Source organism: Telmatherina bonti (assembly GCF_933228915.1).
Source record: "Telmatherina bonti genome assembly, chromosome: 4".
NCBI lineage: Eukaryota > Metazoa > Chordata > Actinopteri > Atheriniformes > Telmatherinidae > Telmatherina > Telmatherina bonti.
The window spans coordinates 30408133-30432921 of record NC_136622.1 but is presented as its reverse complement, the minus strand read 5'-3'; the positions used below and the strand labels follow the sequence as shown (position 1 = coordinate 30432921).

General features: G+C 38.9%; 1 protein-coding gene across 3 annotated transcripts; it reads right to left on the bottom strand.

Annotated features, from left to right (window-relative positions):
* Positions 1-2469: 2469 nt before the first annotated feature.
* On the bottom strand, positions 2470-17184 carry ppp1r12b (protein phosphatase 1, regulatory subunit 12B). Of its 3 annotated transcripts, XM_079239877.1 has the most exons (8): positions 17097-17182; positions 16638-16981; positions 13410-13426; positions 13199-13328; positions 10087-10191; positions 9870-9920; positions 9679-9729; positions 7330-7586 (listed from the first exon to the last, which is right to left on the bottom strand). In XM_079239877.1, the coding sequence occupies exons 2-8, from the start codon at positions 16737-16739 to the stop codon at positions 7452-7454; spliced, it is 591 nt and encodes a 196-aa protein (XP_079096003.1). In that variant the 5' UTR covers positions 16740-16981; positions 17097-17182; the 3' UTR covers positions 7330-7451. The 3 variants fall into 3 exon arrangements, with proteins under 3 accessions (XP_079096004.1, XP_079096003.1, XP_079096002.1); XM_079239878.1 differs by lacking the exon at positions 7330-7586 and adding an exon at positions 2470-4624 and having other exon boundaries at positions 16638-17184; XM_079239876.1 differs by having other exon boundaries at positions 16638-17184.
* Between the last annotated feature and the right edge of the window lie 7605 nt (positions 17185-24789).

The following is a 24789-nucleotide window of genomic DNA, read 5'->3' as shown; positions in this document are numbered from 1 at the left end:
ACTTCATGTTGGCTTAAAGTTTTAGCCACAGAGGTTGCTACTTGCTTTTACAAAAAGAAACGGTCAACAGTCTGTGCTTTTTTTTTGTTTTACCTTAGCTACGCTCTTATGCCAAGCCACAACTATTCAATTCTTTACTGGTTGATACATATTGTTCTTTCCAAGGCACAAAAAGTGATACAATAAGAAATTTGCAAAGATCTTCTGTATCTGTTGAATCCAAAAGAGTAAAATTATGACATTTTACTTGGGGAGCAAGAAGGAAGAGATGGCTAGCTTAGCTTTGCTTAGCTTAGCTCATCATAAAGACTGGCAAACTGGTTAATTTTGAGAGTGAGAGTACTCACCATTGCTATATCATAAGTTCTACATTTTAGTGGGTATGGAGATAAAAATAAAAAGTATTCGAGAGCTTTAGTTGTTATAGTATATATTTTTTCACTTTTTAAAGAGTTACGCTAGCAGTTACTTCATCAGATTTAGCACACAGATGAAAGGATAGCGTCAGTCTCGTCCTAACTCTTAACACTAAAACTAATGAGCACTTTTTCCAACAAGTCGAACTATTCCTTTAAGCTCACCTCAGTTTCTGAACTTTCCTGGGGTTAAACTGCCACATTTATTCTGGCAACCATTTTCAATGTGTTGTTTGATACTTCACATTGTCTAATGCAATATTGTATTTATTCACTGTCCCATAAATGCCATTAACTTTGACCAAATCATGCACTGAGATCAGTTTTATACTATTTCAGTGCATTTCAATAATACTGCCAACACCTGACTACATTTGCCTGCATTCGTCTCAACTGTTTGAATCTGCAAAGCCAAGATAACAATCCATGCAGAGCAGAGACAGAATGCATTAGATAATAAGGCAAATGTGGCACTAGGTAAACTCATAGCACATTTCAAAGGATTTATTTTTGTTTCTTTTTCCTGCTCGGGTCACCACTGTCATGACCACTGGCCAAGTTCTATGGGGGACTGAGACAGAGAGCTGTGTGTGCTTGTGTATTTGAAATAAACAGATGAAATATAGGCCCTTTAGTAGACATGGTGCAAAAACATAGCACTGGATTATACAGTATAGAGTACAGGTCTGCATGCACGGGACACAAATCTCATTCTTAAATGTACATTTTTGTGTGTATGACCAATACTCAAAACAAAAATGGTTTCAATATGGCTATTTATCTGTTCTGTTGATGGCTGTGTAGATGTATAAAACCTGATGCACAAATGCATCTGAAGCTCTATGGTTTCAGTTTTAGAGCACCATTCACACAGGTGTGGTTTGTTTTGCTTTCTTTTTCAAACAAATGCTGGGATTAAAAAGGGAAACCATGCAAAGTTCAGCAGATCATTCACCACATTGTCTAAATGTGTTGAAGAGCTTCTCAGCGGGTAAAGACGCCACTTTGGAAACATTCTGTCTTGTCTCTTCTATTACTCGCTGTTTCTCTTCTTTGTATTCTTGTGGATATATGTAATCACTCCTTCTGTCAAATTTCTGTTTTTGTGATGTATACCTCTAATGTAGAATGTAGGACTGTGTTTGAGACAAAGCCAGAGATGTGTCACCATAATTGTTTAACATTTGCTTTCTGTTTGCGTCTTTGTCTTGTTTATGTGTAAACAACTTTCACTATCATTATGCGGAATAGAGAGCAGGCTCACTGATGTCTCCACTGATTCTGCAATTGTGCTTTTGCTGAGCGTAAAGAATGCTGGCCTTCATGTTTACAACATGGACATACTATATACTGCCAAACATGCAGGGCCGTACTGAACTCCCCTCTCGAGCGCTTAGTCCTCCACCTCTCATCCCTGATGCAGCTGTATTCTGAAGACTCCTTTGTTTTTCTTGCTTCACCTCTGTCTCTTTGTCATCTTTTAAAGCATCAGAGGGCAGTCAGGTTGTGTCCCCTAGCTGTGTTTCTTCGTGTCTAGTGTTGTGGTGCGCGTGTTCATGTCAGTACTTGTGCCTACTGTGGATCGCATGCTTTAGCCTTTGACTGGACACAAACGTTGCTCACAAACTCCTCTTGACCCTTATGTGGACATACGTTGGGGATCCTTATAAAGTTATCAAGGGAACCAAATAACTTATTACAAATTTATCATATGTGTTACCAGTTCTGTAAAAACAAATAGGAAATAAAGGCCTTTTAATTACCATGATGTGTTTGTGTGTTATATGGAGTGTGTTGAATGTAAAAAAATTGCTTAACTTAGCAAATATATCATTAAGCTATTCTTCAGCTTTGGTGTTAAAGCATTTTGTCCTCCACTCGAGGTATAGCCACATCAAAGTATTACAAACTAATTACAATGTAATCATATAATAACTGTTGATATGATGCTAATCTTGGAAAGATATGACAAAAGAAGAAGAGAACACTTCATTTTTCTAACTTTATTAAAATTCCATTCATATAGGAGGTGATAACATAAAGTGGAGGCATATTGTAACCCTCTGACATTTTCTTTTGTTTTGGCTGATTTTGCTGCTCTCTCAAATGAAGAAGTGAACTCAGGGAACATAATTCTTCACCTATGCTTACGAACCAGCAGCTGACCAATGCTGCCATGTTTCTACACCATGGAAACATCTTTCCTCATCATTTAAGCATGCATTGATAAAACATTTAAAAAAAAAAAAAAAAAAAAAAGGAAACAAATTACATGGGTATACATGATTAGATTTTACCCTTAGATTAGTACCACCCCCTCAATCACAGATCAGTCCGATTTGACTGAGATGTTTAAATGGATTTTTTTTCCTGTCCAGATCAAACTTTTAATCTAAATGAAAGGGATCCATCTAACTAAAGACTGTGACAACATAGTGGGCAAATGTCACAAGGAAACATTACTAAGTGTGGATTCTAATTTTCTAAATGGATCCAAAATATTAAAAAAGCATTTTAGTCCAATAGTGAGAATAAATTTGGCCTTCAAAATGACCACAAAGTAAGCGGATCAACTTTATAAAGGCATTCACTGAGTGGGTTGTTATAGGTGAATTAAAAAAAAAAAAACTAGCAAAAAACACTTTTTAAAAATCTATTAAATCACACTTACAAAAGGTGTGTAATCACCACACGGGGAAAATAAAAGTACTGGCAACAGTTTGCAAACTTTGGATGATCCTTGATATTTATTCACACTGTGATAAGCATAGTGTCATATGTGATCTGTGAGTAAGTGCAGGGATTTTGCCACTCAGTTAACTAAATAAAGAATATGCTGTTACTAGTTTATTCCTTCTAAACACACAAAGAAGCGCAAACAAAACAAAGATAAAATAAAAAATTGTAAATGTACGAATATAGCGCTTTTCAAATTGACCACTAAAAGCCCTGTAACACAACATGTCACATTTACCAATTCATGCACACACTCATACAGCACTCAAACCCTAAAAGACACATCAGGGTCTATGGAAACTCTAATTAAATCTAATAATCAATAAATAAATAAATACATCTCTCTCATTAACAAAGCATGGGATTTTTTTTTATCTACACATGCTCAGACTGTGTCCTCAGGATAACCTCACTGTTACTTGTTTTGAAGATGATAAATGAAAATGTGAACGTAAAACAGAACTGACTGGGATGCAGAGCTGCTATGCTCAAGTGAAAGAAAAAAAAGCAAAACAAGTCCACAAGTTACTCAGCAAATGTAGCCCAAACTCTATTTTAAAAATGGATTAACTAGAATATTTATCTGACTGACTGAGGGTCTGCCAGAGGGTTATTATTATAGTGATAAGTGTGTTTAACCCTAGGCTCTAATACCTTAAATCATAAGCTAGAACATTGTGGAAAAACACCCGTAGGCATCTGAATGCAAGTCTGTAGTTTACAATTTATGCAGCTGGGAACTATAAAATCACAGTTCCAGGCACTGAATTATGGCCAGCTGACACGGCTGAGGGACAAAATTAAGAATGCTGTCAGTGAAAGTATGCACAACCTAAAATGTGTTTCATTACGTCTTTATCACAGAAAACAAATTTGTGAAATCAGCTGTTGCATTGCCCAGAACTTAGAGAAAAGAGCTAGAAGGCTTATCTGCCACTCTAATACATCTGATGCCAGTAAAACACTAGTCACTTATTGATAATTGATATAAATATTTAAAAAGTGCAGTGCTTAGTGTAGCAACAAATGTGAAGTGCTGATGTGATATGTTGGTATGCTATTAATGTTAGGTATTGTCAAGCAAATCCATATATTTGCGTGGACTGGACCTTTAAACTTCAACCAAAGAACATACCTGGTCCCCAGTTTGTGCAAGTGAAAAATACTTTTAAAGAAACAGAGACAGCAGCAGTAATTCGCATTAACACATCTCCATGGATCTTCACAAGTTCCAGCAGGAGTGATCAGGACCTGTTTCTGCAAACACAGCCAGACTGCCCCATTGAAAACTCAGTGAAGAATAAAAACATGGAAACTTGTGGATAATTACACTTCCATATCAGAGTAGGATCATCCACAGACACAAAACAGCTTCAGACATATTTTTATTTGGACAGCTTGCTGATGACTCGAATGAGAGCGCCGTTCTCATCTTTTAGTCTCTGGTTGTCTGACTTGAGCTCTGTTAAGACCTGGAAAATGAAGTGAGAGAAGAGGTATAGAGAAACTCCAAGTCATTGTCAGTTTCTGGATAAGTTTCCAATATAAAGCATTAAGTGGTGCAATGATACAAATAATTGGACTTTTTACTTCGGTAATGAAATATCTTGCAAAGCTACAAAAAAACCTAGAGGACTAAAAGTTGTCTCTCGCTGAGGCTAGACAATGAGGTCATGCTTTACAGCACTCGATCATGCAGTGAAAAGTGACATTAACGGTGTGCTCCACAGTGTTAAAAGTGACAGAAAATTAAGTGAGCCAGAGCACAATGGAGAGAAGGTCAATTTCCCAAATCTAGGTCATGCCTCTCACGAGAAGCAATGACTGAAAATAACCACCCTCCTTGTCAAAGTATTTCCCATCTGCTGGAGACAAACAATAACCCTCTGCTCATACTAGAACACGATACTGAAACCAGCAAGCAAGCAGAGGCCTCTACCATCCACCATGTGAACCTTCTTTCTGTTCTCTTACTGACTTCTTTCTTATGGCAATACCCTGCTATAAATGTCACTCTCAGAACGTTTTTTTATTTGGCACAACATAGTGGAAAAGATTGATGCCATCCATCATGTCTGTGTAGAAGATGTGATGATTAGCAGACAGACCGGAAACAGGATGATGTAGCTTACTTGGTTCTTTCCACAAGTAACAAAATCTTCCTACAAACTGAGGGGGGGTGTATTTATTTACCCGGTTATTTATCAAAATGATTATATTATAATCTTCAGCTTCTTGGTATCTATTTGGGGACATAAGACAAGTATCCGATTGTGTTCAACAGGGTTTTGAGCAAAGTTTTTACCATAAATCAGTGTTTCTCAATTTCAGTCCTCAGGCCCTCCTGCCACGCATGTTTTATAGGCAACCCTAACTTAACACACCGGAATGAAATAAAGGGCTTGTTAACAGGCTGCAAAGAACTTGATGAGCAAGTTCAGTATAATCGGACTCAGATGCTTTGGAGGAGAAACATGTCTAAAACAGGCAGGGCAGGGGGGCAGGGGGGCCTGAGGACCGGAATTGAGAAACACTGTCATAAAGGGATGCAAAGTGTCTCAGAAACTCTCTGTTTCAAACATGATATGTTTGGCTTAATAGTGTTAAGACCCCAGTTGTGTTTATGTGTAATCTAAACAAGTGTGTACAACACTTTTCATGTAAAAGTGTATTTTTGTTTATCATAGAAGGAACTTTTTAGCTTTCTACAGTGTAGCATCTGGCTAATATATGAGGTCACATCAACTGCATCATAAAAAAAGACAACTTTATGTGCAAACCTTAGTCTCTATCAAGGTTTGTTGGCAGAAGAGAAGTTTGCTAAGCATGTTTTCTTCTGCCTCTCAAATCTGTCTCTTAAAAAGGACATCGATTATAGTTTATTGAGATAACTGACATAACAGTTTCTATAAAAGTTAGATACTGTTACACATCCACTGTAAGTGGCAACACACAATACCATGTTTGAGCAAGCATTCAAGTTGTTTGTTGTTGATACAACGTTACGCTACGTTAAAATATAAATGTTTATTTTTCTTCACAAATCTTTGCTAAGTTAGCACAAAATGTAATTTGGGTGTAATGTATGATGAATGTTAAAGTATCACTGAAGTTTGGCAAATTTTCTCACGGTAGAGCCTCTACTGAAGGCTAATTCTGCATCCTTTCTCTTCTCTGAGTCATCTCCAGCCTGTAAAAGTCCCTCTGCTGTTGATGTTTGTCTTATCTCTTGCTCTTTCATGTTCTCTCTTTCTTTTTCTTACTTTCTCCAATAATGTCTGAGCCTATCCCAGCAATCTCTGGGTGAAAGGTAGGATACACCCTGGACAGCTCGCCAGTCCATCGAAGAGCCCAATAATGTCTCCTTAGGTTTATGCATGGTGCACATCTAAATTATCCAGTGTGTTGACAACAGTTTAAGGGAGTATGATGGGGTGTCATAAAGCAAAACACAGTTGTAACATGACGCTCTGAACTGGAACATAATGTCTGTTGACCCCAGGATACTGCAGGACAACGAGGGCACCAGGAATGTGCATAGTAAATGTCAGTCTATCATGAAAAAAAACCAGAAGCACAAGATGGGTAATATATGTAGTGTTTCTTTAAGAAAGCAGTGCTTCTCTTGCAATAAAAAGAAAAAAAAACCTTAATTAAAGTTGATTCTGATGCTCTAAAAACCTTAAAAATAATCAGTTAACCAGGAAATGTGCATCTTGCTTCAGCTTGTATTCACTGTATATTTGAGCCTATGTCGTCTCACCAAATTGACACAGAACATAATCATTTTGAAGGCTTATGAGCTCACACATTTAATTTCCTTTGGAACATTTAATAGAATGTCTGTTTCCTTGGAAAACTACTTTGTATTGATTACACAGCACCTGCATACATCTAACTCCTGCAAAAATCAATATCTGCTGAAGATTTTATGTTTACTATGTCTTCATCCAGATGGCAACAATATCAACTCTTAAAATGTTCTGTGAAGCAGCATGCAGCATGAATGCAGTTAAAAACACTTCAAAGGAGGATTTATGGGAAGTGAGAAGTGCTTTTGGGAGCAGCGGATTTGTCCTCTCACAGCCATGAAGGAGACTGGGTGATAAAGGAGGGGATGCATTGCAGTGCAGGGGTAGGGATGCGAGCATGGAAAGGATGCATGACCTGCCTGAGAGGAAGACAGCAGAGAAGGAAGGTACAGGTGGTGACGGCAACAGAAGGAAGGAGAAGTGTAGAAGTTATGCGGCTTTGGAAGGGGAGAACTGAGAGGAAACAAGGCCAGATGATCTCAGAGGATCAGAGGTCTTCCGTCTCCGGCATGGAGGCCGTCTCAGAGAGGCGGGTGAGGACACGCAGCATTGCTCTGTTTTCAGCCAGGAGACGCTCGTTCACCCTCCGCAAGGCCTGGACCTGAGCCAGAGCTGGGAAAGTCTGCATACGGGGGAAGAGAGAGAAATACAGAAAGGGAGCAGACAAAGAAAGCAGGCAGGAAGGCAGGGCTGTGTGCAAAGAGAGCGACCCAGTGACCATATCCACTCATACAGACATGCACCCACACAGTCATAGAAGCAGGATTTATCTGAAAATACATATAGAGAGAGGAATTATTTTCTTCAATTGGGTTTTTCTAAAGAAAAAGAAAACTGCAACAAGCAAAGAAAATGATGAAGCCATATCTCCTGGGGTTATATTTCTGTTTAAAACTAAACTTTATCCTGAGGGTATGAGGTGGAAATTGCAAAGAAAAGATGATTCAGATTAATAGAAAATCACAAAACCTAACTCTATTTCAGAATGCACAAGAGCCTTGGGCGTAAAGGTCCACATAAAAGGAAATGATACATTTCCTCCTCTTTTCGGCTTGATTCTCTGAGGTAAACCTCAACTGGGTTTGACAGAAACATCTGTGGTTTGACGCTATTCCTGCGGTTGAACACATGGAGTGTTCCAGGCCACCCAGACACAACTGTGTGGGCCTGAATTTGAACAAAGGGGAACTCATACTGCTTCTTACGGCACTAAACACATTCACAAAAGTCATTTGAAGCAGCTGGTTTTAAAGCTTTAGAACAGTTCAAGCATGTCCTCCTGGCATTAGAACAAAAGAGTGCGGCTTCTGGAAAGATGCCCTTAGAAACCATCGGGGAAAAGGACAGAGTAAGGTGAAAATGCTAAATTTCTTTTGCTTAAAACTCAGTTATTTCACATTAAATCTCATGTTCTGCAATGCAAGTACTTGTAAACAAACACACTAAAACTGGAACAGAATGACCTGACGGCAAAGACGAGGATTTGCTGGAGTGTCGTCTACAGACAAGAAGAGTGACAGAACAGTTTTTTTTTTCTCTAGTTACACTTTATAACATCAAAAGTGACCAAATTACATTTTTAACTCATTTGGCTATAAAAGACAGTGCATACATTTTTTATATTTACAGCACATACCTTCCCACTCATATTTCTCTTCAGTCTGATGCATTAAATAACGACTGAACAGCTCCCTCTTGTGAGGAATCTGCAGGTAACTCAGTGTGAAAGAGTGGCCTTGTGAGAGGGGTGCAAGCCAGTCCCCTGAAGTCCCTCGTGGCTAAACAAAAAACCTCTGCTGATTTAATATTTTGAAGTAATTATATTTTTAAAAGAATAATTCCACACGTGTAAACATGCCCCAGTCTCTAAAGGTGAGGTGACAGGCAAGTGTCAATCACTACTCTGCATCGTAGCAGCCACTCACCATCCCCCCTCCCCTGAGACAACCTGCTCTCAGGGCTGGTACCCACAGCGGAACCGCAGTGGGGCGTCCTGCTGATGGAACCATGACAACACCACGTTCAAACATCAGCTACTGGTCAGCCACACTGCAGCATGTTACAGTATCCTTGTCACTCACCTCAACCATGACTTTATTTCATGTTACTTCAAGTGCAAAGCAATCAAATTCTAATCTCAATGAGAAATGTGTAATATCTTGCACATTGTCTGCAACAATGCAGAATGTGTGCAGTCAGGCCTGAAATGGCCGCATCCCGTGTTTCTCTGCGAAGCAGAGTACACACAGAGCAGCACTGGAATGTCTCACAAAAGCAGGTCTTTTGGTCTTGGACGGGTTTTGGTATTCGGCTGGAACTAGGTCACAATGTTCACCCTAACAGTGGGATAAATGGAGCAGGGGAGCAACGGAGCAGGCTCCTCCTCAGCCTGGCAGGAAGAGGTCCAGCAGAGCTCTGTTGCTAATGAGCCTGAGGCATTAACCTTCCCCTGACTCCAACACCCACCTGGCTGACCACAGTCCTGCAGCATGCTGTATGTGTGCTCTGCTCTGTGAAAACACTTTAGAGATGCTTCATTTAGCTTGAAGTGGGAGGGGCTTTGTTAGAGGGGAGCAGCTTCATGGGCTGTTGTTATGATGGTGTTTGGAGGCAACACCATTAAGACAAATGAGGCACAGCTGGTTTCTGAGACTAAATAAGTGCCATTTAATCCCCAGGTGATTGTGCACTACTTATTTTTTGCATTGACTGACCTTTAATTCCTCCTCCATGTCGGAAACTCTTTTCTCGAGAGCTTGTTTTTCCTGTAAATACAGAAGAAACAGCAATGCTTTGAGGCAGACAGGGAAACTCACAAACAGGCAGAAGATCATCCATCTTCATCATGCAGTAGATCATGATGAAACAAAATACATGAAGGCTTAAAGGTTAATATAACACTTACCCTTTTCTCTGATTCAAGAACTGTAGATCTTTCTGATATCCTGTCGTGCCTCTAGAAGTTAGAGTGGTGATATTAATGGAGAAGAAAGTCTACACAGGCGTATTTGATTTTGATCATGATTTCATGAAACCAAAAGGAAGTCACCACTTTCTTTCAACACATTAAAAGAAAAAAAAAGGTATGATTTGTTCCTTTTCTGCTGCATGAATAAAGTTACCTGTGTGACTTTCTCCAGCTGGGAGCGAATCTTGACTAACTCTTGTTTGCTGTCTTGCAACCTGAACTTGAGTCTCTCATTCTCCTGCAAAGCTTCTGCATACATCTGTCAAAAGTCAGTAGAAAAAATAAATAAAAAGAATCAAATTAAAGTTATCTAAGGAGAGAAATTAATTTAGAGAAATGTAAAATGAGGCAATAACTTTACAGGAAAGAAACAAACATGCTGAAGTTCCAGCAGTTTTTGATTTTTGATGAGTCTTCTTATTTCTGAACTGTAGGAGGGATTTTTTCATGTTGATAAGTTACACACGGGATATCTCAGTGAATGAAAAACTATTTATCCATAAAAATCCTGTTTTAATATATTTCACCAGACATCACATGAATTGGTTTAGTCTTTAATGTTCTGATATTTATTTTGTTTGGTCTTTTTAATCTATGCTTTCTTATTATGCAAATGATTTTTTTTTTTATGTGTTTTGATTCATTTCATAGAATGTCAAGTATGTCTTTGGGTCATTTCATGTAAATAGTTTCTTATGATAAAACTACACACAATGTGCCTCCATATGGTTTCATCTGTAGCACATTAATAAGTCTCCGACATGGAGTAGTACATGTAAGCACTTCATGCTTCACCAGTTTCCAATAGTTGCCACAAACCAAAAATCTAATGTCAAAATCAAAAGTCTCTTTTTGTCTGGAATGGTATTCACTTTAATCAATGACAGCAATACGACACTAATGTAATTGTTTTTACAAGAGATTGGTACTGAGGGGCCCTGCGATGGACTGGCAAGCTGTCCAGGGTGTCCCCCGTCTTTCACCCAAAGACAGCTGGGATAGGCTCCAGCTTCCCCGCGACCCTGAATTGGATTAAGTGGTTTAGAAAATGAATGAATGAATGAAATGGTAACATTATTAAAAACCTATTGTGCTTGGAGATTTATTGGAAAATAAATTTATTTTAACCAAAAATATAATCTTATTTTTAAAAAGAAAACTGGTTGAGAAAATGACTATATGAAATGTAGATTTTATAAAGCCAGATCTTTTTGCGTTTTGTGTCCCTGGACTGTGCTGCAGGAAGAAAATTGTTGTACTGGAATCATTAATCACAGATCCACCCTGTCATAACATCAGGATGTGGTTTGGCATTGCGGAAACAAATGAAGCCTTTCCTGAGATAAAAGCTGTCTGTGGCAGCACGTTGCTCCAACACCTGTTCAATAGTTCAGATATTGTTTATGTCAATGACGTCTTTGTAGATGTGCAAGTCATCAGTGCCCAGTGTTAACCTAAACGTACCCCACAAATGGCTTCTGAACTTTTTTACTAATCCTAAGGGGAAAAAGTTACTTTAAATTTAGATTTTAAGATGAAATTATATTTTTTTTTATTTAATTCAGTCCTTACAAAATGATTCAAGACCTTAGAGAAGGCAGCTGTGTTGCAGCACAACTGCCTTCTCATTGGATTTAATTGGTCTTCAAGTTATCTGTTCTTATTTACATTTCTCACAGTTTCCAACTTTTCTCTGGGACAAAGGTTGCCGTATAAACTTCTAAAGATGTGATATAATTTTGCCAAATGCAAACCCAGATGTTTTCATCCAGATTTAAAAATGCTTTCTACATCTGAGGAGTCTGACTGAAGCAAAGTCAGAAATTTTCACTGAAATGATTCATTAGTGTTGGACAGTCATTGTTTAAAGGATGTTAAAAATCTAGGAAGTGTATCTTACTGAGTTGTGGACTTTTTAGCAGTTGTTCCAGTAGCTTTCTGTAACTGGTCTACGTCACAAATCCAGTTTGTAGTGGGACTAAAGCAGGAATCACAGACTCCTGTTGTTAGTGTCCACTAGGTTTTACATTCTCCCTCCTAATGAATCATCATACAGAAGTTGACAACAAGCTGGTGAGTCTGTTTCTAGATGTGTTGCAGCAAAAAGCCCTTGAAACCTGCAGGACAGCAGACCTCATGGACAGAAGTTTCTATAGAGAAACTAGGAAAGCACTCTGGCAAGCAGCTCATTTCCACTCATATTGCGAAGAATCCCTTTAAAAATTCTTGTGTCCACAACTCCCTCCAGGTCATTCCAGACCAAGATCTATTCTCAGAAAAGAAAAATCACAAAAATCCAACCAGTAGTTTTTCCATGCAGTTTCTACCAAACAGTCACTGATAAATGTGGGGAAAAACATAATCTTGTGGCAGGTGTAACAATAATAACAAAAACTGGATTTATTTAGTGAGGAGTGAAGCCATTATGAGGCACCACAGCAGAAAGGCGAAGAGCCAGCACAGGAAAAGCTGCAGCTATAGAAAGCTCAGCATCACTGCTGCCAGGTTCAGTCATCACCTGGTGCTTTTACAGTCTTTTCCTGGAGACAACTGTGACTAAAAACTGTATTGTTTTTCTGTTTTCATGCTCACACTGATGTACATTGGCTGAATCCTCAGAGCTTACCCTCCAATATGTAACAATACTGGCTCTGTCTGCTGCTCCAAAGTGAAACATTTATTATATGTATATGGGATTTAATTTAGCTGTTTGCTTTGGTTAAAATAGACTCAGTTTAAGTTCTGGTTCTACATGAGCTGACCTGAGATGTGCTAATCAGTGTCTATGAACGCACCCTCATATCTCGTTATTTCTGTGATTTAAAACCTAAAACTTTTTACTTGTTGATCACATTGTTTAATAGAAGTTTTAGATCATGTGTGGCTTTTTAGTGCCTACAATGTGACAAACTCAGAATGAAGATTTATTTCTGATTGTCTTAATCTTCACTTAAAAGTCAGATTCATTGCATTGTACCTGCAGTATTCATATATGAAGTAACATTAGTGTCAGTCATGCTGCACTGAAAACCTCCATTGGATACACTTGTAGTCTCATATAAACTTTATATGATTCAGTACTTTAAAAACAAGTGAAATGTTACAAAGACATAATAATGACAAATTTCTGTAGGTTAAGACGAAATTCTGCAGAAAAAAATTCCAGTTTGTTCAAAAATGCTTGTATGGAAAAGTCGGACTGTATCCGCTGCAGCTGCTTTGAATCCATCACAAGAGAATGTGTTTGTTTAAAGCTGAGTTACTACCTTCTTATAGTCTTTGGCAGTGGAGTCCTGCTCCTGTCTGTTGAGAGCAGCCAGCCTTGTCTCTCTGCGTGTATACGAGCTGGTGCGGCCCAGTGCTTTCTCTGTCGCGCTTTCACCACTGGAGTCATATCTGGAGGCAACATGGTTCATGCTCAGTACTCAGGATCATATCAGCAACACATCAGGAAGAAAAAAAAACTTGAATCCTTACCTTGAAAGTCTTTCATGCTGTGAAGAAAACAAAGCAAAAAGAGTGAGGCATTTTAGTTTCTGCACAGCAGCTTGAAAATACCGTCAGCTCCTCTGTGGTGGTTAGATTCACATTTGTTTGTTTGAAGTAAAAAAAAAAAAAAAAAGTTCTGGGCAGAGAAATATTTTCCATTTGGAGACAAAATTTCATGTTAAATTATCCCATCATGTTCAGAGGCCTGTTTCTCAGAAGACAGAAATGTGTGCAGAAGTGAGATATAACTCAACATGGAATAATATCTCTAACAAGGTTCATAAAGGTCAAGCCTGCTTGAGCTTGTTAAGCTTAGAAAATACTGGAGGGGGGGGACTGCAGTCATTCGCAGGGCCTGCTGCCTTGCAAATGCCTGCAGCAGAGGGATGACATCATGACATCAGAAGTTAAGTATGACAGACCGCCGTCTGACCTCAGACAGCAGACTGATATCAAACTGTCCTGGCAGGTTTGTGCTGTGTGCAGTCCTTTCATGGCTGCCAAGCTGCCTGTTGTGATCCCACTCTGTGTATGTTTCCATTTCTCCAGGGAGGCTGGGCTCTGAGCTACAGCAGCAATTACATACTGTGTCCTCTGGCTGCGTTTCTGACACATCTCTGTCAGGAATCAGATTACCTCAGAGAAGTTCCTGTAATGAATTAGCACAAAGCTGGTAGAATGAAAGATTTGGGGAATTCCTCCTGGGGAAGAGATTTTTAAACACCTGTATTTGTAAATGCTTTGCGGTAAACATGCAGTGTGGCGGCCTGAGCCGTTCTACATGAGAAGCAGATGCTTACTGCAGTACAAAGATATGCTGAAGGAGGAGGAATTTATGTTAAAAAGGCACAATTATTCCTGTGTTCAGATTTGGTAAAGTGGGCGCATGTGTGTGTGTGGGGTATTTCAGTGTCCTCGAAGCTATTCTGCAGCGAGTGTTTACATAACTGAGCCTGGGCTGCTTGTCCTTATGTGGTCATGTGCTTCAGCAGAGCTATCCAGGAAAATCCAGACCTCTGTGACTTCAGCTGAAAACGAACCAAGGAAGGAGCGAAGATGAGCTCTTAGTCACTAATCTGTGTGTTTAACAGCGTGCAGATTCCTCAGTCAGACTTGCAATCATTCATAATCACCTGGGAGAGGAGCATCCTTGGTTTTATTCATAAATTATTCTCGCTTGAAGTTTAAATTGGTGGTGTAAAAACTGGGTCCTAAGGGGAGTAGAGCATCTGATTTTTAGGAACAGATTGACCTCTTACAGGGGTGTGTATATCATCCATACCGAGCTGAAATTCTACTTCCTGACAGCAGCTGCACCAATATGATTCCCTTGTTAGGAATACTGCTGGGAGTCAGAGGAGGCACGTGTAGTGAAGCAAGCTATTAGAGGCAGAGCAGATGGAAGATGATCAAATCAGACTGGTGGAAACTGTCTCTGAATGGGCGTGTTATTTAACACAACTGATAGGACCAGCACACACACTGTGTGTGCTGGTCCTATCCTATAGCAGCTGCATAAGCTGCTATAGTGAATGAATGTTCATGGACAGTCCAATCACTATAAAACTCTTCATGTCTTTCCCTTGCTTCTCTCTCTGTCACAGCATCTTCCCCTCTGAGATGCTCGAATGTCTGCAGCTGGAAAATCTGAGCTCCAAACACACTTGTGTTCTCTTGACTCCCACCAGAACTGACAGCGATCAGAGCCATGAAAGATGTTTCTTTTACTGTTGCCCACCTTTCCTCACCTCAACCATTCCTCTCTATATTACAGTAACTTTGACTTTCTGACATCAAAAAGCACATTTCCCTTTTCTTTTTGCAAAAAAAAAGTTGTTTTTTTTTTTTTTTTTAAATCATTTTACATAATACTTTTATATAATTATCAGCATTTATGGTACATATACTTGAGGCTTCACTGCAATTGATACTGATTGATAAATGCAGAGGTTATTTAGGTATTCTAACAAACAGTAAATGTAAACCATTAAAAGACAGTAGAAGGAGGTATAAAGAAGCATGAAATACAAACACTACCTTAATTAGAGAGTATTTGAGTCAGGATACATAACAGCTTCTTACTGGAGTATATGTCTGCCAGAGGCTGAACATCTGTCAGCCTAATGCAAATGTGTTCCTGTTTATTTCCCTTTCTGTTGCTCACAGCTATAACACAATAAACTGAATTTGACCAAAGAGATCCAAGGTCTCATCAAAACATTGCAGCAAGTGCTGCGAATACTGCATCCAGCAAGTCCCACCCCCTCAGCAATGCATTTTCTCGCCCAACAAAAATTCAGACTGGGCTGACATCATGGAAAATTAATGTTCAAGTTTCGCCATGGATACAGCTGAGAGAGGCTGACACTTCTTCGAAAAGGGAGCCCAATCCACAGGAGGATCCCAGCAGGCACTGGAGGCATTCACTGCTGAGCAACAGTGAGGACTGGAGCGTCTGCAGGGTTGCATGACATTAACATGCGTGTGTGTGTGTGAGGAAGAAGAATAATGTGTCACATCTTTTCACTTTTCTTTCCTAACGTGTGATTGTCACAAAGAGTTCAGCTCAGGCTGACATGCTGGACCAAACACAACAATGAAACTACGCCCAAGAGAATAAGCCACTTAGAAAGAAAAAACTAACAGGAAATTACAGAAAGAATGCTTCAATTCAGAAGTGTTTTCCGGAAAATGTGATCAGTCTCAGCGTTTCAGAACAAATACTTGCCTCTGTGTCACAAGTCAACAGCCATCAGTCAAGAGTGACAACGTGCCATTTGTTCTCTTTATTGTAACGAGAAATGTTGACTTTAAGTTCCAAATCCAAGGTGATGTCTTCAAACTTTTAGCTGACAAACTGTCCAAAAGCTAAAATAGTGTCTTCCTCACATCTGAGAAGGTAGAATCAGTAACGTTCTCCTGAGCCATCAGTAATATGATTGAATAAGTTGCAAATAAAGTTGTTTGTGCATCTGCTAGCTTTTAACATGTTTCAACTCAATGCAACATCACCCAGTCTCATAAATCCTGCCTAGTTGTTTTTGGTTGAATCAAGACAAATATCACATCAAACTATCTCAACAGGTTGACACAAATTTGCTCTAATAAAAACTGTGGTATCTTTATGGAAATAAATCATTCAGAGAGATGTGAAAATGTATTTCTGTTCAAAAGTCTACACTTGGAAATATGTGTTCCTTTGGAAGAAGAGCTTACTCTGTAATTCTTGTCCGTATATGACGGAGAGGACGGCGGTGACTCTGTCAGAGACTTCCTGGTGCGAGTCAGGTCCTTGGTGCGCGAGTAGTAGGATGACATCTCCCACCTCTAGCCCAGACAGGCAGGTCAGCTTCTACTGTAAAGTTCACCGCGTCCACCACCAGACAACAGATGCACGGATATGTTGATCCCTTCAAACAACACTGACAAGGATGTCCATGACAACGCTCCCGGGGAATCCTCAGCAACAGGTGTGTGTGTTTACATGTGTGAGAGTGTGCGGTGGTTTAGTTCCAGAAGTTGTTGCTGGCTTTAGACTGGTTTCAGATGCCTTTTCACACCTTCTTTCAGAAGCATGCAGATGAAAATACAAAAGGTAACAAAGCTGAATAATCTCTTCAGATCAGAAAAGCCTGGAAAATAACTTTTTGGTCTGAAGAAGGAACCAAAGATTACCCCGTTTCGCCTTCTTCAGCAATGAAGTCCTGCAAGCGGTCCAAAAGAACAAGAGAGAAAAGTTTGTTTGCTGTGCTGTCTCTTCCTGTGTTTCCCAACGTTATACCCATCTCCCTCCCTCTCATGCTTTCTTTCTCTCCCTTTCTTTCCCCCTCTGCCTCTCTTTTCTGTTTGGTCAACCTCCCGGTCCCTCCACCCTTCCAACCAACCCCCAGTCCTCCTTCCTCTCCCAGCTCTCTTCAGCTTTGGCAGCTCACTGTGGCAGCCTGCCAGAGGTTCTGCTGTGGACAGAGTCAGAGCTGAGGACTTAAATTGTCCACTGATGTGAGCAGGGATAAGGGGAGGTAGGGGAGGGGGACACAAAGCCAGAGACGGGGGGGGGGTTTGCTACAGTTTGCATTCTGCAGGGTCAACACAGCTTTACCTGAGGAGCCATCAACAACAGTGAAGTGCTGAGTAACTTGGCTCCCTACAGTGTGATGGAGAGATGTTGTTAGTATAAGTGCATCGGGGTGTTAACACACGACCCTTCTGACATATTTCCTCTCAGTAAAGCATGTTTATTTACACCATCTTTAAACCCTGCGGGAGTCATGAAGCATTAGTTTTCTTGCCCGACAGCAGGGCTGATTTCATTCCCGTACAGCAGTCTGAATTCCTGCTTTGTGAAAACATCTTTTGCTGTTCCATCTTGGGAGATATTTGCCTACTTGTCAGGAGTTATGTGAAAAGATTGATGGCATTCTCATGCGTGGATGAAGCCGCAGTCAGTTAACTTTATTTTGCATAGACTGGAAACTGGGAAAACACTGCTGGACGTATCTGCTGTATTTGTTTGTTTCAACAAGCAGTGGGTGTCCAGGTTGATGCACAGCCTGTCATTTTCTGTTGGCTAAACAAATTTAACATGTTAATGAATGACATTCAGTAAGGCTAGCAAGTGGATTTGACTGAACTAGGCTGATGGTGAGTTCCTGTTTACCATAAAAAGAGGGGGAAACACTCGCCTTATATTTCTCCAACATAGCAAACTGTGCCTTTAAAGAACATTGCCTCCACCGTCCCTTTCAACCCATAGTTCGTAAGCTTGTTGCGAGCTTCCTTTTATAGTCAGAGCACCATGGTGCTCCTCAACTACCTTAATGCTGCTCAGGACAAATTGTTAAAAGCAGAGATAAAAGAATAAACAAACAAAAGAAAAACACAAAGAGAGATGAAGAGAAAAAAAGGCGGAAGTGAAGGAAGAGAAGAGATGTAGTTTGTTTTTTAGATTAGGTCCATTGAATCACTGTTGGGATCTAACATTCAGACAATATTAATGATATCTTGACTTTCCTTATAAAGCTGATGATGTTGGGTGAGGATATTTGCATATTAAATGTGACATTGGTGTGTAAGCTACAGTTGTGTTTTCTGATATTGCGAAGATCTCATAATCATCAGGGTGGAGAAGGTTACAAAGTAATCTTTCAAGGGTTTGGATCCCAATGGATGGGGAAATTCATGATTATTGTCAGCCTCCCGAAGAAGGGTGTACAAAATAAAGATTACTCCACGAACAATGAGTGTAAAAATTCCACCAACTTCTTCCAAATAAATTGACTAAAAACAGTCATTTCTTAAATAGGACCCATCCTCTACATTGCCTCAACAGGCAGCAGGAGGGAATGTAACAGGAGCATTGCCCATCGCACTAAAAGCAAGTCTCAAATGTCCATGTCACAAAGTTCTCCACATTAGCTTGAAATCTACCGCTCTCTCTAAGTCCACTATCGGTAGAACACTGTGCAAAAGAGATGTGCATCACATACCTGAAGAAAAACATTAAGAATACTACTGTCTGTGTAGTTCATGTTAAACCTGTGAAAAAGTCAGAGCACTTATCTATCAAAGTTCAAAAGAACAATTTGTGTTTTGTGTGTTCTTTATCTGACTTTCAGCCATCATCACAGCTTACAAACAGTATATTTCTTACACATGTTCTTCTAGAAGGACCACCTGATCTTCATAAATCGACTTGATGGGAATGAATTACACAGGCAATCGTGCTACAGATGTGCGTTTAAAGTCTACCGCAGCTGGAGTTCTCCCTGACTGATCTTCAGCCTCAGTTTCATGAATTCCAATATTATTATTAAATTTGCACATTTTTTGTGAAACACAAACTTCAAGCTACACATCTTCTTAGCGCTGGAAAAAGAAAAGAAAGAAGTTTAAACCACCAGGATTAAAACGCCAATCCCCTCCTATATAATCAGAGTTATGAAGGCATTCCTGCAAGTTCTAGGTCTCAGCATCAAGCAGAAGTCTTTAACTGTCTTGCCTCGGCACCTGTCTTCTTTCTGTCATTAAAAGATTTGTGGAAAATCTGTTCAGATCATCACGGAGTCCTGCAGAGGTTGGCTGCAGCGACAGGCATCCTGTCATGCTTCTGATGAAGCCTGCATGATTATCATAGACAGATATAGTCCTCTTGGTAATGCTCTCATGTTACTAACAGATCTCTGAGTCAAGAATGTTGGACAGCTGAACGTCTGACCTGGAGTCAGCTCGCAGAAACAGCACTTTCCATTCATGCTGGATCACTCGTAAGGCATCCATGATCAGATATACCTCTTGACAACAGTCTCTGTTAAAGTTACAGACATCTTTATTTTCTTTTTCTAAACACAACTTCATAGACAATCTCCAATCAATCATGACTCTGAACAGGTTGCAGGAAGATTTGGTGAAGGAATTCCTGGTTGGGTTGATTCCATTCTCCCTCAGGTGGGGGGAGAATGGGATTAGTTAGGAAGGTGAAAGAGAAAAGAGAGCAAATCCCTCTGAATCCAGGCTACAAGCAAGCAGAGAGCATCTTGGTTTTGCCCAATATGGTATGGAATGTTGAGACACCTCAGCCATGTGATGCGAAGAAACAAAATGACTTCAACAAAGTTTGGGGTTTCTTCTCCAAGACCGTCTTTCTGTACGAAGTGAACTAATTCTTTTAGTAAAAATGATCTTTGAAAAGTGTTTCACATCTATGATTGCACTGTTTCCTTCAAACGTTGCACCACAGACTTAAGTACACAGCCTCTGAGAAATTGGAGCCTTCAGATGAAACAGAAAGAAAAAGTCAAGATGAAGGAATTTGAACACAACAAGAACATCTTTCATGTGTATTATATCCTAAATGTAGATTGTATGATCATTTTATGAGGTACACTTTGGAAGTCCTAAGCTGGACCCCTTTTGCCTTTAGAACTGCCTTTTTTCTTCACCACATAGATTCAATAAATTGTTGCAAACATTGGCCAAAGATTTGATTTCATATTGACACGTTAGTGTTACAGCTCTGAGTCTGTTGGGCTGCAGAGCTTCATGCAAATGAAGAGACTCTGGCGCCCACACACGATTGGCTGCTATCCCTTGGCTTCACCTGTACCACCATGGCTCAGGATTGGTGGATATCATTGAAGGCTCTTTCCCAACTGGCCACACATGAGGACACCTGCATATTTAAGGGTCATCAGGCAGCTGTGTCTGATTGTGACTCAGTTTGCCACTCTCTGCTTGGCATTGACTGCTATAGAGCTGTAGATTGACAGAAATTGGACTTTTGCTTTTCGTTGTTATTTGCTGTCTTTGTCTGGGTGATTAGATCTGTGGTTACAGAGACTTTGGTTAGCTTTTGAAGTTTTTTTTTTTTTTTTTCTTTTTGTTAAATAGTGGATTTTGCTCCTTTTTACAGGGTGTTTTCAGTTCTTCTTTATGGTTTCTTTGATTTCAATCCCTTTGTAAATAAAATGCCACATTTTATTGGAGCTTTTAGTTGCCGTTTTTCTTTTGTGTTGCAACCCCCTTTTCCCCCTGGACACCACGGGTCATAGTAGTTAGCATCACACAGTTGCTGCAGATGCATCAGCAACATAATCTCCCATGCCACCACATCCACTGGGATTAATATAAAGCGGCTGTGGAGGCGATTGCAGTACATTGAAGTCCTGATCATGTTTAGGAAACCATTTTGCCATGATTTGAAATTAGTTTCAGGAATTTAAATAAGGGACAATTAGAATTACATTTGCACATGATTGAATCAGGGATTGTAGTAAAAACTACAAACACAGTGTTCTTCTGATTTTTGTTTGTTTTGTTTTGGTCATTTAACCTGCACAAATGGAGGAAAAAGTCCCGCCCTGATCTTTCTGGTCATTTAAAAAGACAGACTTGTCATTTGTCCTCGTTTAGGTTGAGCAGACTGAACGCGGCGCGTTGCTGCCATCTACTGTTACACATGGCTCACGCGCGTCTGCACAGCCACGAGCAAAAACAGAAGGAAAGTTCATGTTTTACAACAGGTAAGGTGAAAGACTGCTGAGATTTGTCACAGTTACATGAAATGTAATCAGTTGCCTTGATAGACGGAATTTGGTGTGACTGTGAATTTGCGTTGGTAAACAGCTGCTTCTGATGTTCTCCTAAACGTTTCAACATGGTGATTGTTGTCCTAATGAGCACCAAGACGTAATTTACGTCAGTGTCCGAATGTTAGAGCGCATGCGTGTGTGCGTGCGCGAATGCAAATGCGTAACATTCGAGTTGGTCTTTAATACGTCACGTGATGAAAAGTCAAAGGCAGACCATAAAAAGAAGCGTTCTAAGAGTTTTGACGCATTTGGTTGAGAAAGTAGGGACGTTTTTATACATATTTACTGGTTTTCTGCTTCTTATTATTTCTTTTTTCTTTTGTGCTTTTTTCTTTTGTCTGTCAGCAGGTTTCCCTGCTTAGGCATTATATGTATGTACAATGTATTGTATTTATTGTGCTCTTTCATGACATTATTATTTCTTTTAACTTGAGTCATTTGAGTTGTCTGTCTAAAAGTTTACCTGCTTTAAAAATATATGTGTAAATGGATGGTATATGGTGAATAAAGTGGTCTTTCATGACATTATTATGATGTCTTTTAACTTGAGCTTTATCATTTTTCTATGAGCAGGGTTCCTTGTTTGATCATTTTTTGTGTATATGGAGGCTACAGTATATGTATACATATCTTGTAGTCTTTAATAACATAATTATTTAGTTCAACCTTTCCTTTTCTTTTGTTTCTCATCAGGTTTCCCTGCTTCCGCATCATAGGTATTTATGTGCAGTATTTTGTACATTTTGTGGTCTTTCTTGACATAATTTTCTGGTTTAACTTGTGCATTTTTCTGTTCTTTCTCAACAGGTTTTCTTGCTTACGCGTCATAGGTATTAATGTATTGTTTGTGTCGTTTACATTACACTGCACTGAGTCAGCTTTGATAAAAGTATTTATTGACATTCTCATGGTAAACGACAGTTTTATGCTGATGATAGTCAGATTTATATTCCTCTGAGAAAGAAAAATGCCTTATCTCCATTACTTTTAGCATGTCTGGAAGACAACAAAGCCTGGTTTTCTCTAAACTTCCTACATCTTAATGAAGGAAAAACTGAAGTAATGGTATTTGGTCCCAGTGGAGCTTGTGAATCCCTGCCTGTTGATTTTGGCCCTTTAGCAGGTTTTTTTTTTAAAGTCAACTGTATCAAACATGGGTTTTAAGATGAACAGTCATTTTAAACTGGATCAGCAAATCAGTTCTGTAGTAAAGTGGAGCTTTTTCCACATCAGACAGCTGTCTAAAGTAAAACCTTTTCTTGCACAACAGCACTTAGAAACAGCCATCCATGTCTTCATTACATCTCGGCTACATTACTGTAATGCCCTTTATTTTGGGGTAAGCCAAATATAACGTCGACTGGTTGTATCTTTTTTCTTTTTTATCTCAACAGGTTTCCCTGCTTCGTCATAATAGGTATTTATGTACAGTATTTTGTATATTTTGTGGTCTTTCATGACATTTTCTGGTGTAACTTGTGCATTTTTCTTTTTTTTCTCAGCAGGTTTCACTGCTTCAGCATCAGACGTATTTATGTACAGTATTTTCTATATTTTGTGGTCTTTCATGACATTATTTTCTGGTTTAACTTGTGCATTTTTCTTTTCTTTCTTAGCAGGTTTCACTGCTTCATCATAATAGGTATTTATGTACACTATTTTGGATATTTTTTGGTCTTTCATGACATCATCTTCTGGTTTAACTTGTGCATTTTACTTTTTTTTCCTGCAGGTTTTCCTGCTTCAGCGTCAGACGTAGTTATGTACAGTATGTTTTATGTTTTTTGGTCTTTCATGACATTTTCTTCTTTAACTTGTGCATTTTTCTTTTTTTCTTTCTCAGCAGGTTTTTCTGCTTCAGCATTAGAGGTAATTATGTACAGTATTTTGTATATTTTTTGGTCTTTCATGACATCATTTCTTGGTTTAACTTGTGCATTTTTTTTCTTTTTTCTCAGCAGGTTTTCTTCCTTCAGCGTCGGAGGTATTTATGTACAGTATTTTGTATATTTTTTGGTCTTTCATGACATTTTGTGGTTTAACTTGTGCATTTTTCTTTTTTTCTCTGCAGGTTTCCCTGCTTCAGTGTCAAAGGTATTTATGTACAGTATTTTGTATATTTTGTTGTCTTTCATGACATCATTTTCTGGTTTAACTTGTGCATTTATCTTTTTTTCTCAGCAGGTTTCCCTCATTCAGTGTCAGAGGTATTTATGTACAGTATTTTGTATATTTTGTTTTCTTTCATGACATCATTTTTTGATTTAACGTGTGCATTTTTCTCTTTTTTCTCTGCAGATTTCCCTGCTTCAGTGTCAAAGGTATTTATGTACAGTATTTTGTATATTTTCTTGTCTTTCATGACATAATTTCTTGGTTTAACTTGTGCATTTTTTCTTTTTTTCTCAGCAGGTTTCCTTGCTTCAGTGTCAGAGGTATTTATGTACAGTATTTTGTATATTTTTTGGTCTTTCATGACATTTTGTGGTTTAACTTGTACATTTTTCTCTTTTTTCTCTACAGGTTTCCCTGCTTCAGCGTTGAAAGTGTTTATGTACAGTATTACGTATATTTTTTGGTCTTTCATGACATTATTTTCTGGTTTAACCTTTGCATTTATCTTTTTTTCTTAGCACGTTTTCCTACTTCAGCGTCACAGGTATTTATGTACAGTATTATGTATATTTTTTGGTCTTCATGACATCATTTTCTGATTTAACCTTTGCATTTATCTTTTTTTCTTAGCAGGTTTCCCTGCTTCAGCGTCAGAGGTATTTATGTACAGTATTTTGTATATTTTCTTGTCTTTCATGACATCATTTTCTGATTTAACTTGTGCATTTATCTTTTTTTCTCAGCAGGTTTCCCTGTTTCAGCATCAGAGGTATTTATGTACAGTATTTTGTGTATTTTGTTGTCTTTCATGACATCATTTTCTGATTTAACTTGTGCATTTATCTTTTTTTCTCTGTAGGTTTCCCTGCTTCAGTGTCAGAGGTATTTATGTACAGTATTTTGTGTATTTTGTTGTCTTTCATGACATCATTTTCTGGTTTAACTTGTGCATTTATCTTTTTTTCTCTGCAGGTTTTCCTGCTTCAGCGACAGAGGTATTTATGTACAGTATTTTGTATATTCTGCAGTCTTTCATGAAATCATTTTTTGGTTTAACTTGTACATTTTTCTCTTTTTTCTCTACAGGTTTCCCTGCTTCAGCGTTGGAAGTGTTTATGTACAGTATTATGTATATTTTTTGGTCTTTCATGACATCATTTTCTGGT

What these genes read in the sequence shown, in the direction of transcription:
- ppp1r12b (XM_079239876.1), bottom strand. Translation starts at nt 16,739, where the DNA reads ATGTCATCCTACTACTCGCGCACCAAGGACCTGACTCGCACCAGGAAG. An exon ending in TTCTTGAATCAGAGAAAAGG is followed by an intron (nt 9,730 to 9,869) that starts GTAAGTGTTATA and finishes CTGTATTTACAG; the next exon opens with GAAAAACAAGCTCTCGAGAA. An exon ending in ACATGGAGGAGGAATTAAAG is followed by an intron (nt 7,587 to 9,678) that starts GTCAGTCAATGC and finishes CCCCGTATGCAG; the next exon opens with ACTTTCCCAGCTCTGGCTCA.